General features: G+C 41.6%; 1 protein-coding gene across 2 annotated transcripts in view; it reads left to right on the top strand.

The window, feature by feature from the left end:
• OCA2 (OCA2 melanosomal transmembrane protein) overlaps nucleotides 1-15,910 on the top strand; it is a 526,634-nt gene that overhangs the window by 68,925 nt on the left and 441,799 nt on the right. For both annotated transcript variants that reach the window (XM_027572901.1, XM_027572904.1), the window contains exons 3-6: nucleotides 4,730-4,828; nucleotides 8,293-8,481; nucleotides 12,976-13,033; nucleotides 14,921-14,993. In XM_027572901.1, coding sequence (XP_027428702.1) covers nucleotides 4,730-4,828; nucleotides 8,293-8,481; nucleotides 12,976-13,033; nucleotides 14,921-14,993 — 419 coding nt within the window. The remainder of the gene's footprint in view (nucleotides 1-4,729; nucleotides 4,829-8,292; nucleotides 8,482-12,975; nucleotides 13,034-14,920; nucleotides 14,994-15,910) is intronic.

Here is a 15,910-nt window from a genome sequence, read left to right on the forward strand (position 1 = left end):
TAAATCCTGCAGAAAATAACTAATGGGGGTGTTAGGTTGAAGAAGTGGGAAACTTCCATCATGTTTTCTACTTCTTCACTCACAACTGATTACAAACATTGCCCCTGAGCAGCCTGGACCATAGGTTCCCTTTTTTGCACTTAATTAAACTTAAAAGCCTGGCTATGCTTGGACAGAACAATGATAGACTCTCTGAAGTTCTGACTCTATTTAGGTGAAGAATTACAGTCTCCTCCCAACTCTTCTAAAAAATGACACATGAGTGGGTGGCAGCTTCCCTGCTCACTTTTCTTCCTCATCTGCTTTCTCTCAATGGACACACTTGACTGTTTTCTGTGTGATCACTTTTGGGGCAAACCCAGCTTTTCCCAGCCTGCTGGTTTGCTTTTTTCCTTCTGGAAAGGTTGCGTGGACCAGTGAACCCAGGATGAAAACAGGCCAAAAAAAAAGAGTCAGAGAGAGAGGGAGGAAGGCAGTGGAATCATTTTGCACTCCTTGTTACTGGCTCTGGGTTCCCTGCCAAGCAGAGCTGGCTTCTGTCCTGCACTGATGGTCTCTACATGATACAGAGCTTGAGAAAGAATGAGAGCAAACTTCTTCCTCTACCATTGATAACCAAACCACTACCTCTCCAGCGTGTCCTTTGCACTAATCGTTGTCTCTTGTCTGGACTTTAGAATTGTGAATCTTCTCAGAAGTGTTAATATATTAAGTATTCAATATTTTTTAACATTCTTAGATACTTTTTTCTTTTTTTTAAGATACTTTTTTCTTAATAAAATGACATAAGCACCATAAGACTACTGTTTAGATCTAGAAAGAACTAGGGTGTCTGGAGTTAAGAAAACTGCTATAGACAGGGGAGGGTTGGGAGGTATTGCCAACACACTGTACCATCTTGCAGGCTGGCATAGAGGGATCTTATTTACAATCACGGCAGCAAGATTTCTTGACAATGGTGGATCTGAATCAATTCTAGCTGCTTAAAATTACTGCTTAAGGATCTAAAATATGGCTAACACCCAGGGCTTTGGGGACAGGGATTTGATCCCTTCCATAACTGAAAGGCATAGTAAGGCTCGTTGTGGACCAGAAGCACCAAGACACTTTTTGCCCAGTGACTCCACTTCTAGGAATCTGTTCTAGGAAACTTTTGGAGGCACACACAAAGACTTATCTACTAGGACTCTCATAATGTTTGTTACTTATATTAGTAAAGAATTAGAAATTCCCTAAATTTCCAACAACAGATGGATGGTTAAGCCTAATGTGGTGATCCATGTAATGGAATATGATGCCAACATGTAAATCACATTGTAGAAGAACATTTAATAACACAGAAATGCTAATGACATATCTAAGTTAAACAATTAGAGGACAAAGCCATTTATTTGTTTGAATGTATTTCTGGACATGTATATATTTGAAGCTGACTTTATTATTATTTTTTTATTTTCAATTAGCCAACATATAGTACATCATTAGTTTTGATGTAGTGTTCAACGATTCATTCGTTGCCTATAACACCCAGGGCTGACTTTAAAACTGTTTGTTTATATGTAGGGAAAAAAAACCCAAAAGGAAGTTCTTTATTTTTGAATTTTTAAAGTATTTAAATTCCAGTTAGTTAACATACAGTGTAATGTTAGTTTCAGGTGTAAAATATAGTGATTCAACACTTCCACACAACACCCAGTGCTCATCATGACAAGTGCACTCCTAAATCCCCATCATCCATTTAACCCATCCCCCCATCCACCTCCCCTCTGGGAACCATCAGTTTGTTCTCTCTAGTTAAGAGTCTTTAAATGTGGGCGCCTGGGTGGCTCAGTTGGTTAAGCGACTGCCTTCGGCTCAGGTCATGGTCCTGGAGTCCCGGGATCGAGTCCCGCATCGGGCTCCCTGCTCGGCGGGGAGTCTGCTTCTCCCTCTGACCCTCTTCCCTCTCGTGCTCTCTATCTCTCATTCTCTCTCTCTCAAATAAATAAATAAAATCTTTAAAAAAAAAAAAGAGTCTTTAAATGTTAACAGCTGGTATCTTTGAAATACAGAATTATATACAATCATTTTATCTGTTATCCTCTTCTGTAGTTTCCAAATTATTCAAATAAGTATTGCCCGCTTATAAGTTTACAGGCATATATGAATTTTGCACATGTATACAGAGTTGTTGAGACACTAGGGAAAATAGATACTGTTGAATTTTGTGAATTTTGAAAACACCTGGGCTTAGATGTGAAGTCAGATAAATGTCAATGAGATTTCTTTTTTCAGAAGGAGAAAAGGTCAGGTATAATATAGATCTCATCAATATTTTCTACCTTAATTAAGTCAAAAAGAAAAATGACTCTGAAATATGTGTTTCTTGGGCAATCCTGAATCTTCTCTATATGTAGTTTCTGAGTTTTCTATCTTCCAGGACAGCAGATCAGGGATCCTGTGAAGTAACAGGGTCTAAAGCCCTCTCTGACCTTCTCTTCTTTGCAAAAAAGAAATGGACTTGGAACAATGGAAAATAATGTCTGGACAGTGTCAGATTAAGTTTAAATTTGGAATAGCCTGAAGTCTCTGGGAAATTTCCCAGCAAAACTTAATTTTATTTTTGGTTCTTTAGAATCACAACTAAATATTAAAAAGCTTAGAAACTACTCCCTGTACACTTAACTACAATTATAAAATACTGTGTGTACACAAAGTGCAATTAGAAATGTTAAATAATGAAATCAGCCAGATGTGCCCACCTCAGAGAAAATAAAATGTACTCTTGACTTTTCCCCCTTTCCAATTTTCCTCCTTCATGGCCATAAGGTGAATTCTCAGCATTGCACAATGTGGTGCTGCTGTGAGCTGTGCTGAGAACCTGTGGGTAGTGCTTTCTAAGGAGCAATAGCACCTCCACTCTCTTGAACATTTTCTGCTCTTCAGAGGGTCAGTGGTGATTCTGAGCACATTATTGATCTAATAATGCTTTAGAAAACTGTTCCATTGAGTCAAAAAGACACCTCATGCAAACAAGCTGTGATTACTGGGATTTATCTAATTCATTAAGTATTTAAGCACCTACATTGAACTGGGTACCAGTTAAGGTACCAGATAAAACAAGATGGAAATAACATGGTAGCCATTCATCAGAGTCTCACAGTGTAATAGAAATAATTGAATTGAATTGAAGCCGAACTATGCTTACCATTTACATCTCCTAATTTAGTGTGACTCACTTTACTGAGTTTTTCCTTTAAATCCACATTATACAGATGAGAAAATGGAAGCTCAGAGTGGTTAAATAATGTGAGTGAGGTCATAGTAACAGTCACCTTTCCCAGAAATGCTATGTAACAGACCATGCCAGGGAGTAACAGAAAACACTGGATATTAGTTGACTCATTGAGACATTTATCTAAATGTGCCTGAGGCCCTTCTTTATTTACAGTTATGAGACATGAAAAATTTAAAAGCCCAACTAATTGTTTAAGCCAGTTTGAACAGCTAACAGGCCCACAGGTAAAGTGCATGAAACTATTAAATCCCTCAAGTGGAATTCATCTTCCACCTCTGCTCTCATGCATGCTAGTTAGGGCATCTATTCTACACCTTGTTCTCTGCTGTGCTCTTCTCCCTGGCTATTAAAGCTCCTGAGGACAGAATCCTCTCTCATCTGTGTTCCCCTATAAAGTGCACATGGCTGCCCAGAGGTGCTACTCAGAGGACACATTGCTGGCCCAAGACAGACTCCCTTCCTGGGTTCAGTGTGGAGTGGTGGGTATTGTTGGACACAGCTCAGGGCCCTGGTTTCATTCACCCATGAAACCAGTGTCTTATTGACTGTTGTCACAGGTGCATGCTGGAATGAGAAGGAGAAAGGGGGGTGGGAATATTTTTCTTTCCTTTCTCTGTATTTATGATTTGAAGTACTATTATTGCCCCAGGTGAGTGTTTCATGGCATCCACGGCAGCTCTGTGTGGCCTCGGCTCCTTAAGGAAAGGCAATGTATGTGTATAAAATGACATATTCCCAACAGGAATGAAAATGATTTCTGCAGCTTTTCATGAAGAGCTGGTTGCTTTTAAACGTCATGTGTCCTTGAATGAGGTGACCATATATGCTTGTGGGTTCTCTTGTGCCCGTGCAATTATTTCCATCTTAAAAGCTCCTGATTTGGATAAGTTTATGGTGGCCCTTCCTCTAGTGCAGGCCAGCACAGTGGAAGGGGGTCCCACACAGTGTGAGCCTTTGCTTTGCTTCACTTGTGGCTTCCATCCCCCTGAGAGACCCCTCCTTGCCATTTTATGATTTCATTTTGACCCTGTGGGCCCTGACTTCTGCTGCTTGGTCTTTGATGGGAAGCCAGTAGGTTATTTTCAATGTGTGATATTTAAATACTGTGATCTTAGGACGTAGAATTTTCTGAGTATAGAAAGGCCTGTCAGACTCTGAATGGTTTTCTCCATGAAAAGTTCTGCATGGAATGGCAAAGCCTAAAAGTATCAATCCTACAGCATCTGGTCTCCTATGTGAGTTTCTGTTTTGTACTGCTAACCTGGTTATGCTGGGGAGGAGAGCTGTTTCTAATTGTGTCTCCTAAAACTCCAGCTTTTTACAATTCAGATATAACTTATGTAAAATTTATCACTGAATCTCAGGCATGTTCTTGGATATAGCCCCAATTACCAGTGAACACCTCCACCATTGTTGTGTTGGTGATCCTTTTTCCTTCATTGTGTCTTTCAGGTCTCACTCTTCTTTACCTCAGTTCTTCAACTCCAGGTCAAAAGACCCCTGCTTTACAGAAAACACTCCTTTGCTGAGAAATTCCTCACAAGATAAAGGGTGAGTTCCCCCCCACCCACTTCTTATAAAATTGAGAAATCTCTGAACATTGCCCTTGGCACTTATACTGGAGAATTTCTTCCTGAGATGTGAATTTTTCTCTGACACGTTGTTTGGTCTCTGCCAGATCCTTGTCAGTTCAGTGTAGGATATATTCATGATTCTAGTAGTTGTAGTCTGTGGCTTATGAATTTCCAAATAACCTTGAGCATACCCCTGCAGTGATTAAATAACACATGTGCACATTCATGTATATACACAGCTCTGATGGGCCATCTTACCAGGCCAGGGCTTCTGAACCAAGGGTAAGGAAGGCATCATCCAGAGATATTTTTTTGTTGTCATATCTGGGGCAGGGGTACTACTGGCATTTAAGGGTAAAGGCCAGGGATGCTGCTTAACATCCTGCAGATGTTAAGGGACACTTCCCCACAACAAAGAATTATCTGGCTCAAATGTCATTAGTGGTAAGTTTTAAAATGTATGATTTAAGAGGAACCTCCTCTTCCTGCAAGTTTGAGGTCCTATTGGGTACAAACAGGATGGTTCTGGAATCTCTGAGCAGAGCTGATCTGGAGGATAACTCTGTCTCCTAGGATGAAGGGCCATGCCCCAGTTTCCAAGCTCATCTCTTCTTTTTGCAGACAAACTTCCAGAAGCCTGAACCACCTGCTCAGTATCCCCTGACTCCCTGCACATTACAAACTTGATGGCATTGTCATGGACTCTTCCTTTCCTGCCCTCTGACCCCACGCACCTGCATTGGCAGGCAGGCTGCCGTGTTACCTGCCCTTACCTCCCTCCCATCCTCTGAGGAGCTGCCCACCCTCTTTCCAGCCCTGTCTGCAACCATGTGGATGGGACTTCATACTTTATAGAGTGTATCAGAATTCTTTGGGGTACTTGTATGCCATGTGGATTCCTAGCCTCACTTGCCAAATACTCACCCCATTTAGATAGGGTGTAAGAATGTGGATTTAATCACCTCCTGGTGCAGGGACAATCTGGCTCCCTCCAGGAGATTCTGATGACAAGTTGTGTCTTCCTGCAAAAGTTCCCACTGAGCCCTTTGACTAGACGAACTTCCTCCTGTTCTAGCTCTCCAGGGCAGTCTCACTCAACTTCAAAGGGGCTCAAATGTCACCTCCTTGGTGAAACATTGGTCCCCCCAACTCCCTTAAGAGTCAATGCTTCTTCTGTGCTCTCAAATACACATTCATTCATGCCTATAGTTTAGAACATGCCTTATGTTCCATGGTTATGCCTGCCAGCCTGCCTCTTTTCATCTCACATCCTAGTGTCCAGCACAGTCCCTGCAGCCAGGAGGATAAATTAATTTTTCTCTATTTCTCCTAATAAATAACTTTGAAAAGACACTCCAAATATCAATTCCCTTAATGCTTTCCTTTGAATTACTTGGTAAATCATGAAGGTTATTTTAGAACTCATGTTTCATTGGAAAAGCATAATGTGTAGGCATTTGTCCTGGGCATATGGAGCACAGAAACATGCCCCACGATTCCAAGCTGTGCCTCAAGTCAAAAACTACATACCTACAGAGGAGCAGAACATGGGTCAGGTGTGCTTATAAAACGTTTTCTTTCTTTTCAAGGTGTTGAGGGCAGGAATATGCAGCTGATGGTATTAGGAGCAGAGCATGCTGTGCATCTGCACTGACCAGCCTACTAGCTACTTGTCACAGGCATTATTCAAAGCTAAATTAATTAAAATTAAAAATTCAGTCTTCAGTTACACACTTCAAAGGGCCCATGAGCATGTGTGACTACCATACTGGGTAGGAGAGAGAACACGCCCATCACCACAGAAAATTCTATTGCACAGCATTGTTCTAGATACACTGGCATTAGCTTTCTTCTTGCCACTTCTAAAAGAAGTTTCCTTAGTTCCAGTTTTTGTTATGGTTGTATTTGTTCACCAGTTGAGGGGGTCGTGATATCATTCCTTACACATAAATATTTCCCAGTCACAGAACTCTTTGTTTTCAGTATTGCAGCACTGTCAGCATCAATTGCTATTGTTACATATTTGTTTCATACAGCCTCATTTGCATCTTTGGGCTTCTCTTTACGAATAAGACTTTTTTTTTCTTGTTGTAAACCAGTTTGAAGTAATTATAGGTGTTCAGGAGAATCACAATGCCCTTTTGAGCTAGTTGGGCTTGAGAGGCATAATTGGTTTCTAAGATCATGGCCCGTTATGTCAGTAGGGTGATCCCATGAATATTCCAAGTAATACATGAAAATACTGGGCTTTAGTGCAACCTCACTAGAGTCAAGTGCATTTGAACTGAGGGTTTGTTCAGAAGCCCAGAGATTCAACCAAAAGTAAATGGATGTGTCCACATGTAATTTTGTTTTTTTAAATTTTATTTTATTATGTTATGTTAATCACCATACATTACATCATTAGTTTTTTCCCTTTTTAAATTATTATTATGTTATGTTAATCACCATACAGTACATCATTAGTTTTTGATGTAGTGTTCCATGATTCATTGTTTCTGTATAACACCCAGTGCTCCATGCAGAACGTGCCCTCTTTAATACCCATCACCAGGCTAACCCATCCCCCCACCCCTCCCCTCTAGAACCCTCAGTTTGTTTCTCAGAGTCCATCGTTTCTTATGGTTTGTCTCCCCCTCCGATTTCCCCCCTCATTCTTCCCTTCCTGCTATCTTCTTCTTCTTCTTCTTTTTTACACATATAATGTATTATTTATTTCAGAGGTACAGGTCTGTGACTCAACAGTCTTGCACAGCTCTCACCATAGCACATACCCTCCCCAATGTCTATCACCCAGCCACCCCATCCCTCCCACCCCCCACCACTCCAGCAACCCTCAGTTTGTTTCCTGAGATTAAGAATTCCTCATTAAGAAGTCCACATGTAATTTTGAGAAAAGTTTATGATTCCTTTTGAATCGTCCTTCTAGATAGAAGTTCCATTTCTGGGCCCATCTAGTCCAGCACTGATGTTCTCACTCCTGCTCATGCTCATGTATAGGCTGGTGGAAAAGCCAGGTAGACCATCTTCCGTATAGCTCTATTATAGAAAGATAACTGTAGGCCTACACCCCTTATTCTGCTTCAGGACAAGTGTAACTAGGTACTGAGAGCTCCAGCACAATCAAAGAGAAAGCAAATACTGAAATTGACTGAAGTTGGTCTGAGCCAGAAACAGCTTTATTGGAAAGTTCCAAACTCAGAACAAGCTGATGTTTCTTGAAGGTCCACAAATCATATCCATGACCCCAAATTTTCCTTAAGCTAAGTGTTCTGTGATGTCAAGAAAGACCCATTCCCACCAGTTTGACAGCACTAAAATGTCTGTGGTGCTTTTAAAAACCAAAATTGATTCCACATTTCATACTTACCACTGAAATGAAATCTTATTTTGGAGATGCTACTATTTCTGTGAAAATAACCACAAAGCCTTGCTTTCCAGGTCATGGTGCATGCCTATTTGCCATCCAGAGTTCATCACTGCTGAAGAATCTTGGGGAAACAGCTCAGCTGAGTGGGAAGGAGGATCCCTCTTGAGCAAAGACTTGGCTGGTTCCTCTGGATCTGCCTCCCAAGAGAAGGGGGAACATCTGGACAGTGCTCATATCAGGTTCCATCTTTTGAAGCTGAGGTAGGAAGACCTGGAGTGCTAGCACTGGCACAGAGTGATGGTTGCATAGAGCATCCCACTTGCCTGGGACTAGGCTGGGGGCGGTTCTCACCCTCACTGCATCCTTCGCAACCAACAGAGTGAAGGTGAGGAAGAGGGAATTTCACATTTGGCCAGGCTGCACTTTTCCTGGAAGGTTATTTACCTTTTCTCCAGGCCCTAGAATATATGTAAGGTGGCACTGCTAATCAGTATGGAGCCTGTAAGGAAAACCCAGTTACAGACCTAAATGACTGACATCCTACACTCCTTGTTTGTGTTGCAGGGGTCTTCATGGCATGACCTCAGTTTGCAGATAGAATCAGTTCACTTTAGCAGTCCCTGTGGTATTGTATTGTATTGTATTGTATTTATTTATTTATTTATTTATTTATGACAAGATTTTATTTATTTATTTGACACACAGAGAGAAAGCACAAGCAGGGGGAGCAGCAGGTAGAGGGAGAAGCAGACTCCCTGCTGAGCAGGGATCTCATAATCCCTTGTAGTTGGCGATGAAGCATGTTATTAGAAGGGTTGGCTCTTGCACCAGGGCTCATCCTTCAGGAAGCTGTGTTGTCCAGCCTGTGTGAGCTGGGACCCTGAGGCTGTGAGGAAGGGGTTGGTGGTAGTGGTACTGGAAAAGCTATGCTTGCACATGGAGAGGAGGACTTGGGCATGCCTGTGTGTGGGAAAGCTTAGGGCATTATGCTGGACCATGTGAACTGGCCAGCCAGAGCTGGAGCACTTTTTCTCTCCCTACTTTGTCTGCTGTGCTTCCATAGGCACATTTATTTAAAAGAAAGGTTTTGTTGAGAGCGACATGTTTGAAAGTGGCATCTCTAAGTACAGAATAAGTCTTGGGGACCAGGACCACTAGGTCCTCATTCCAGATATGCTCTGAGGTAGCTGAGGGACCAGCAGAGGCAGACACATCCATTAAGCTGTTTCCTTGTCACCTTGTATCTCCCTCACTACACAGCCTTGCAAGGGCTTCTACTAAGATCGTCTGTGGGAAAGCTCATGGATAGGTGAGAAAACACTATGTAGCTATAAAATAATTGTATTATTATTTGTCTACATTAGGGTACCTGTCTTTTCTGAAGCTGTTTGAAGGCCTGATTAGAAATGTACCTATCTGCATGCCCAAAGTGAACCTGTTTGTGTGCAGAGAGACCCACTCTCATTGTTCTATTGACCCTTCTAGGAACCTTGAGAGGTAGATGAAGGAAGAGACTGCAGGGAGGATAAGGATTTTGCCTGAGGTCATGCAGCTTGTAAGCTGAGGGGGGTCAGCAGGGATGTGACCTCCATATCTCCCACCTGTGCTTGACCATGGAGATTATGTTTCCCAACATGTTTCCCAGCCCTGTGTTGCTTTTCATGATTACTGGTCTCAGCTGCCAGCATATATATGACAAATATTTGGCCACAGAATCTGCTATGAAATTAAGTGAATTGTGTGAAAGTGTGTGAATAGGGATCTGGCCCTAAAGACCACAGGTTGGTGAGCGCTGACACTGTTAACACCCTCCCTCAACTGGTTGGTTCACAGCTCGAGACGATGTCAGGTTTTTCAACTGTCCCACACCATAGAAGAATTTAAACAAGTACATTTGAGACTTTACATTCTGTGTTACTTTATCTTCTAGGATTCATGGAATAGTTGCATTGAGCTTGCCACCGAACTAAAAAGACTTAGTGCCATTCTTTTTAACAGGGTTAAAATGTACCATGTATGATCATTGGGAAACTTGTAAAACATAGTTTGGATTGTCATCTCTGCTGTATATGTCTCTTATGTAGAAAAAAATTTTGTATTTGGAGTAGTTAAATCAATGCCTCATGCTTTAAAAAAGAATTATCATTTTGATTCCCATTTATTTATTACTATTTTTAATTTGAGCATAGTAGACATACAGTGTTACATTAATTTCACATATACAACACATTTTTTCAAGAAATGTATATGTTATACTATCTTCAAGTGTAGCTACCATTTGTCACCATGCAGTGCTCTTAAAATACCACTGACTATATTCCCTATGCTGTACCTTTTATTCCTATGTTTTGTACATTTAATAACTAGAAGATTGTATCTCCCACTTCCCTTCACCCATTTTGCCCATCCCTCTATCTCCCTCCCCTCTGGAAACCATTAGTTTATTCTCTGTATTTATAGGTGTGAGTCTGATTTTTGTTTGTTTTTTCATTTGTTTTGTTTTTTTAGATTTCATATATGAGTGAAATCATATGGTATTTGTCTTTCTCTGTTTGACTTATTTCACTTAGCATAATACCTTCTAGGTCTATCCATGTTGTCACAGATGGCAAGATCTTGTCCTTTTTTTGGCTGAGTAATATTCCATTATATGTAAATGTAAATATAAACACACACACACACACACACACACACATTCTTTATCCATTCCTCTGTTGATGGACACTTGGGATGCTTCCATATCTTGGCTATTGTGAATAATGCTACAATAAACATAAGGGTGCATATATCTTTTTGAATTAGTGCTTTTGTTTTCTTTTGGTAAATACCCAGTAGTGGAATTATTGGATCATATGGTATTTCTATTTTTAAATTTTGGGGGGGATCTCCATACTGTCTTCCACAATGGCTGCTCCAATTTACATTTCTACCATTAGTGCTTGAGGGTTTGTTTTTCTCCATATCCTTACCAACACTTCTTATTTCTTGTCTTTTTGATTTTAGCCATTCTGATAGGTGATATCTCATTGTGGTTTTGATTTGTGTTTCCCTGATGATGAATGATGAGCATCTTTTCATGTGTCTGTTGGCCATCTGTATGTCCTCTTTGGAGGACATCTATTCAGGTCTTCTGCCCATTTTTTAATTGGATGTGTGTGTGTGTGTGTGTGTGTGTATGTGTGTGTGTGTGTGTGTTATATAAGTTCTTCCTATATTTTGGATATTAACCCTTTATCAGATGTATTGTCTGCAAATGTCTTTTCCCTTTCAGTATGTTGCCTTTTGTTTTGTTGATTGTTTCCTTCACTGTGCAGAAGCTTTTTAGTTTGATGTAGTCCCAGTAGTTTATTTTGGTTTCTGTTTCACTTGCCTTAGGAGACCTAGAAAAATACTATGGCCAATGTCAAAGAAATTACTGCCTAGGAGTTTTAGGGTTTCAAGTCTCACATTAAGTCCTTAATCCATTTTGAGCTTATCTTAATGTATTGTGTCAGAAGAGTAGTCCAGGCTTATTCTTCTGCTTGTAGCTGTCCAGTTTTCCCAGCACCATTTATTGAAGAGACTGTCTTTTCCCTAGTTTGTATTCTTGCCTCCTTTGTTGTAGATTAATTGACCATATAAGCATGGGTTTATTTCTGGAGTCTATTCTGTTCCATTGATCTATGTGTCTGTTTTTGTGCCAGTACCATACTGTTTTGATTACTATAGTTTTGTAGCATATCTTGAAATCTGGGATTCTGATACCTCCAGCTTTGATTCCCATTTAAAGAGGGGGTGTTGAGTCATAATTTGGAAGTGTGAAATGATTATCCATCAAACTCATTAAATGTAAGGGAATGAAAAATAAGACTTTCCCATTTTGAAAAGATCAGAAAGGTATTGAAAAAGATGTCCTAACATAGACCTCTGCATTCTATAAACATATGTCAAGCACAGGCTGTGGACCAGCACCCTTCCACATACAGGGACAGAGCACAGACACCACAGTGCCTGCTCTTGAGGGGTGGCCAGTGGCAGAGCACACCCCGCAGCTGGGCAGTGATAATGTCATTAGAAGATGGAATCCAGTGGGCCTGGGGAGGTGATATGAGCAGAGATGGGACTGGAAAGACTGCAAAGGGTTGACTAGACTCAGATTTACCTGGCCCTTAGAGCCACAGTTAAGAAAGGTATAGTGATGACTGGGTCAGGACACCATCAGGAGACTGTACAGTGGGCCAAGAGCATGGCCTGATTGTTAATTATCTCTGAAGGAATTCTTAAAAGACTTTGCTAGTACAACCAGTGACAGCACTGTAATTTCTTTTTTGAATTGGTTTGATTATATCTCAGTTCAGTGTTTTTATATTTGATGATCAAATCCATATTCCCACTTTCCAGAAAACTTAAGGGAATGTAATTGATAAATATGAATCTGAGAGCCCATATAAGGCCTGTTTCCAGGAAATTCAGCCTTCAAAATGCTAGGGAAGAGCCTCCAAATTTGAATTTTAGCATCTCCGGCGTGAAACATGTGCAAACACTAGGTTAACTTTGCTCTTCTCTGTAACCTTCACCAAGCTGCTTTTCTTGAGGCCATATATTTATAGGTCAGCAATGTCTTCCTTTATACCATATTATGGAAAGAATTCCTAACATGTGCTTTGAGATTGATATTACCCAAAGCTTCAGAAAGGTGTCTGAGGTTTGGCAGTCTGGGCACATGCAAACAGGACTGCTTTGGTGTGACTTGGGTCCTACCTTTTCTCTTGCAGGCGCTGTGTACGGTGGCTGAAAGTTGCAAGCCTGTTTATCTTTGTGGTGGTGTGCTCTGTGAGTATCACAGAGCTCTGCTGTTGGGTCAGCAGAGCCCCAGGGTGCCTTGGGCTGGGTAGCAAGGCACCTAAAGTATGGGGCTCATACCTTTCTTTGGAGGAGATGCTGAAGGCATGTGGGATTGTGGGCTGAGGTTGGTGAGGGAGGCCTCCCCTTAGCAATGTTCTTCTGCTGTGATACAACAGAAGCCCTGGGGACTTGGCTTTGCTCTGTAGAAGGCAGTTAGCTTCATCCTTGGGTCTAACTTTCCACCTGAAGGCGGCTTACCAATTCTGTTTTCAACCACATGCAATAAAACTCTTTATTTGTCTTGGGCATGTCCAGCATCGTGGGTGGCCCCCAGAATGTGTCTTGCTGCCAGCATTTGTGTGGTGTGTATCCTGATGTAGCCTAGCTGGAATCACATTGCAGGTGCTCAATATTTTGCCAAATGAATGAGTGTGAGATTCTTTGCGCTCAGGTGTGCATATCTGTGTGTGTACAAATGTATGGTTAAATGTCAGCTGTGTGTGTCTGTGTGTGCTCATGTGGATGTGAGGTCCTCTGTGCCTGCTGTGTGTTTGTATGTCTGCATGCCTGTGTGAGACATGTGGGTCATTTGTGGTCTGTGATCATTTTGAGGTTGTGTCTGTGCTTGGGGTCTTATTTCTGGGTGTGTACCAATTTTCAGCATTGGCATAAGAGAGTTTGTCTGCACCATTGTTGGGAGATTCCAGTGGGTGGCTGGTACATGCTGCTGTGACAGCATGTGAGATTGTGAGCAAGGATGGGGTATGTGAGTGGTGTTTTCATGCCTGGGCAATGTGGACTCCAGGACATGTGTGGCTGTGCCTCTTCTATGCAGGCAGCCTGAGGTTATGGCCAGGCTGAACCCTGCATGACTGGAAACTGCACATGACCACATGTGGCTGTGAATACTTGGTTTTCATTATTTGCACAGGTGGGCATGCGTTTCGGGGCTCTGTGTGTGTGGGGGGGGATTATGCGTGAGAAGAGGCTCCTCTTCTCAGAGTGGCGAATCGAGAGCAATATTGCATCTTGAGCATCGAGGGTGGTTCATGAAGTCAATACTGGCTGAATTGAATTGAATACCTGCAACTCTTTGAAAGCCCACAAGGGAGGGGAGCAGTGGCCCAGAGAAAGGAAATTATACATGAAACAAGAAACAAATACATTGAACTCTGGAAACTTCATGCTTTTACTTTTTAGCTGCCAGTTTGCTTCTTTACTTCCTATTCACACAATTGTGTGGCTCTGAAGCTCTGGCTGCTTCGCAGGGCCTGGTAGGTGGGTACACAGGGATTTCCAAGCCGAAGGTCAGGGTGGGCCAGCTCTTACCTGATCTCCTGAGGACTAACCTGAGCTCTGTATCTAGTCTTCAGCCTTCTTCTGGGATTTGAAGTTTTGGTGATTTGGGGAATTTGTTTTGAACTTCTATAACCTGTCATCTTATAACCACTTCAGTGTACTTTCTGATGAGGTATAAGGTACTCTGCAAATTCCACAAACACATACTTTAACCATCACATGTGTTGTATCCCCTTTTCTCCAGTATGGGAAAACCATGTTTACCTTCCTCTGATGATTTAATTTTGTGGCTGAGTGGTTAGTCCTTAAAAAAAACAAATATCAGTAATCAAGACCCATTGTAGTGGAGAATAGTATAATGAATCAGAATTTTATCTCTAAGAAATATCTAAGAAATATTTAGAAGAAAATATCTAAGAAAATATCTATCTAAGAAAAACTAGAGTGAGCTGGTGAATGTTCGATACATCAGTCAACACCATTATTATACCCATATTTTTAACTTTTGTCAAAATTATTTAAATCCTACTGTACTCCTACCACAAATATATCATTAAATGTTTCTGATTTTTACAGATTTTATTCAGCCTGTATCCAGATCAAGGAAAGTTCTGGCAGTTGTTGGCTGTGTCACCCCTGCAAAGCTACTGTATCCAGTCTATACAGAGATGGATAGTTGCCCATGGCTGAGATTCACAAAGAGACACCAGAGAACTATTACAACTGTTGCTGAAGGCCCCAGTGTAGGTGATCACTGTTCCTCCCATGCCTATTTTGTTCCTTCAGGACATTTGATGAAAGATGAGGCCAGAGCAGAAGGGGAGGGGAGCACTAGTGAAACTATGGAGGGTGGTTGGTGGTGAGGTTCCCCCTGGGGTGATGACAACCAGGTGGCACATTCCAGTTAGGGCCTGGCTCCCCTGGGCTCTTGCACACTCTGTTTTGTACCCCAACCCCACTTCCTTTTGCATTTCAGCCTGGGTGGTTTCTACTGACCTATTTTTAAGTTCATTGTTTCTTTTCCTTGGCCGTGTCATTTGGGCATGATGATTGCTTGGTTTCTTCATACTGTGTTTTCTCTTGCCTTTTTGTAGGCCTCATAGTTTGTCACTAAAAGCCAGACGTGTTGTATAGGATAGTAGATATTGAGTGTGTTAGTCAGCTCAGACTGCCGTAACAAAATACCACAGCCTGGGGATTAACAGGTATTTATTACTCACAGTGCTCGAGGTTGGACGTCCAAAGTCAAGGTGCTTGCTAATTTGATATCTGGTGAGAGCTGTCTTTCTGGCTTGCAGATGGCTGCCTTTCTTGCCATGTCCTCACAGGGCCTTTCCTCAGTGTGCGTTTGTGTATGTGGAGAGAGAAAGCATTCTCTCATGGCTGTTCTTATAAGGATACAATCCTCTCAGATCAGGACCCCACCCTATGACTTCATTTAACATCAGTTACTTCCTTAGAGGCCCCATCTCCAGACACAGCCACACTGGGGGGCCGGGCTTCAACATTTGAATTTTGTGGGGGACATAAACATTTATTCCATAGTACTGTGGGTTTTAGTTGGGG

This window comes from Zalophus californianus, chromosome 6 (assembly GCF_009762305.2).
Source record: "Zalophus californianus isolate mZalCal1 chromosome 6, mZalCal1.pri.v2, whole genome shotgun sequence".
Classification (NCBI taxonomy): Eukaryota; Metazoa; Chordata; class Mammalia; order Carnivora; family Otariidae; genus Zalophus; species Zalophus californianus.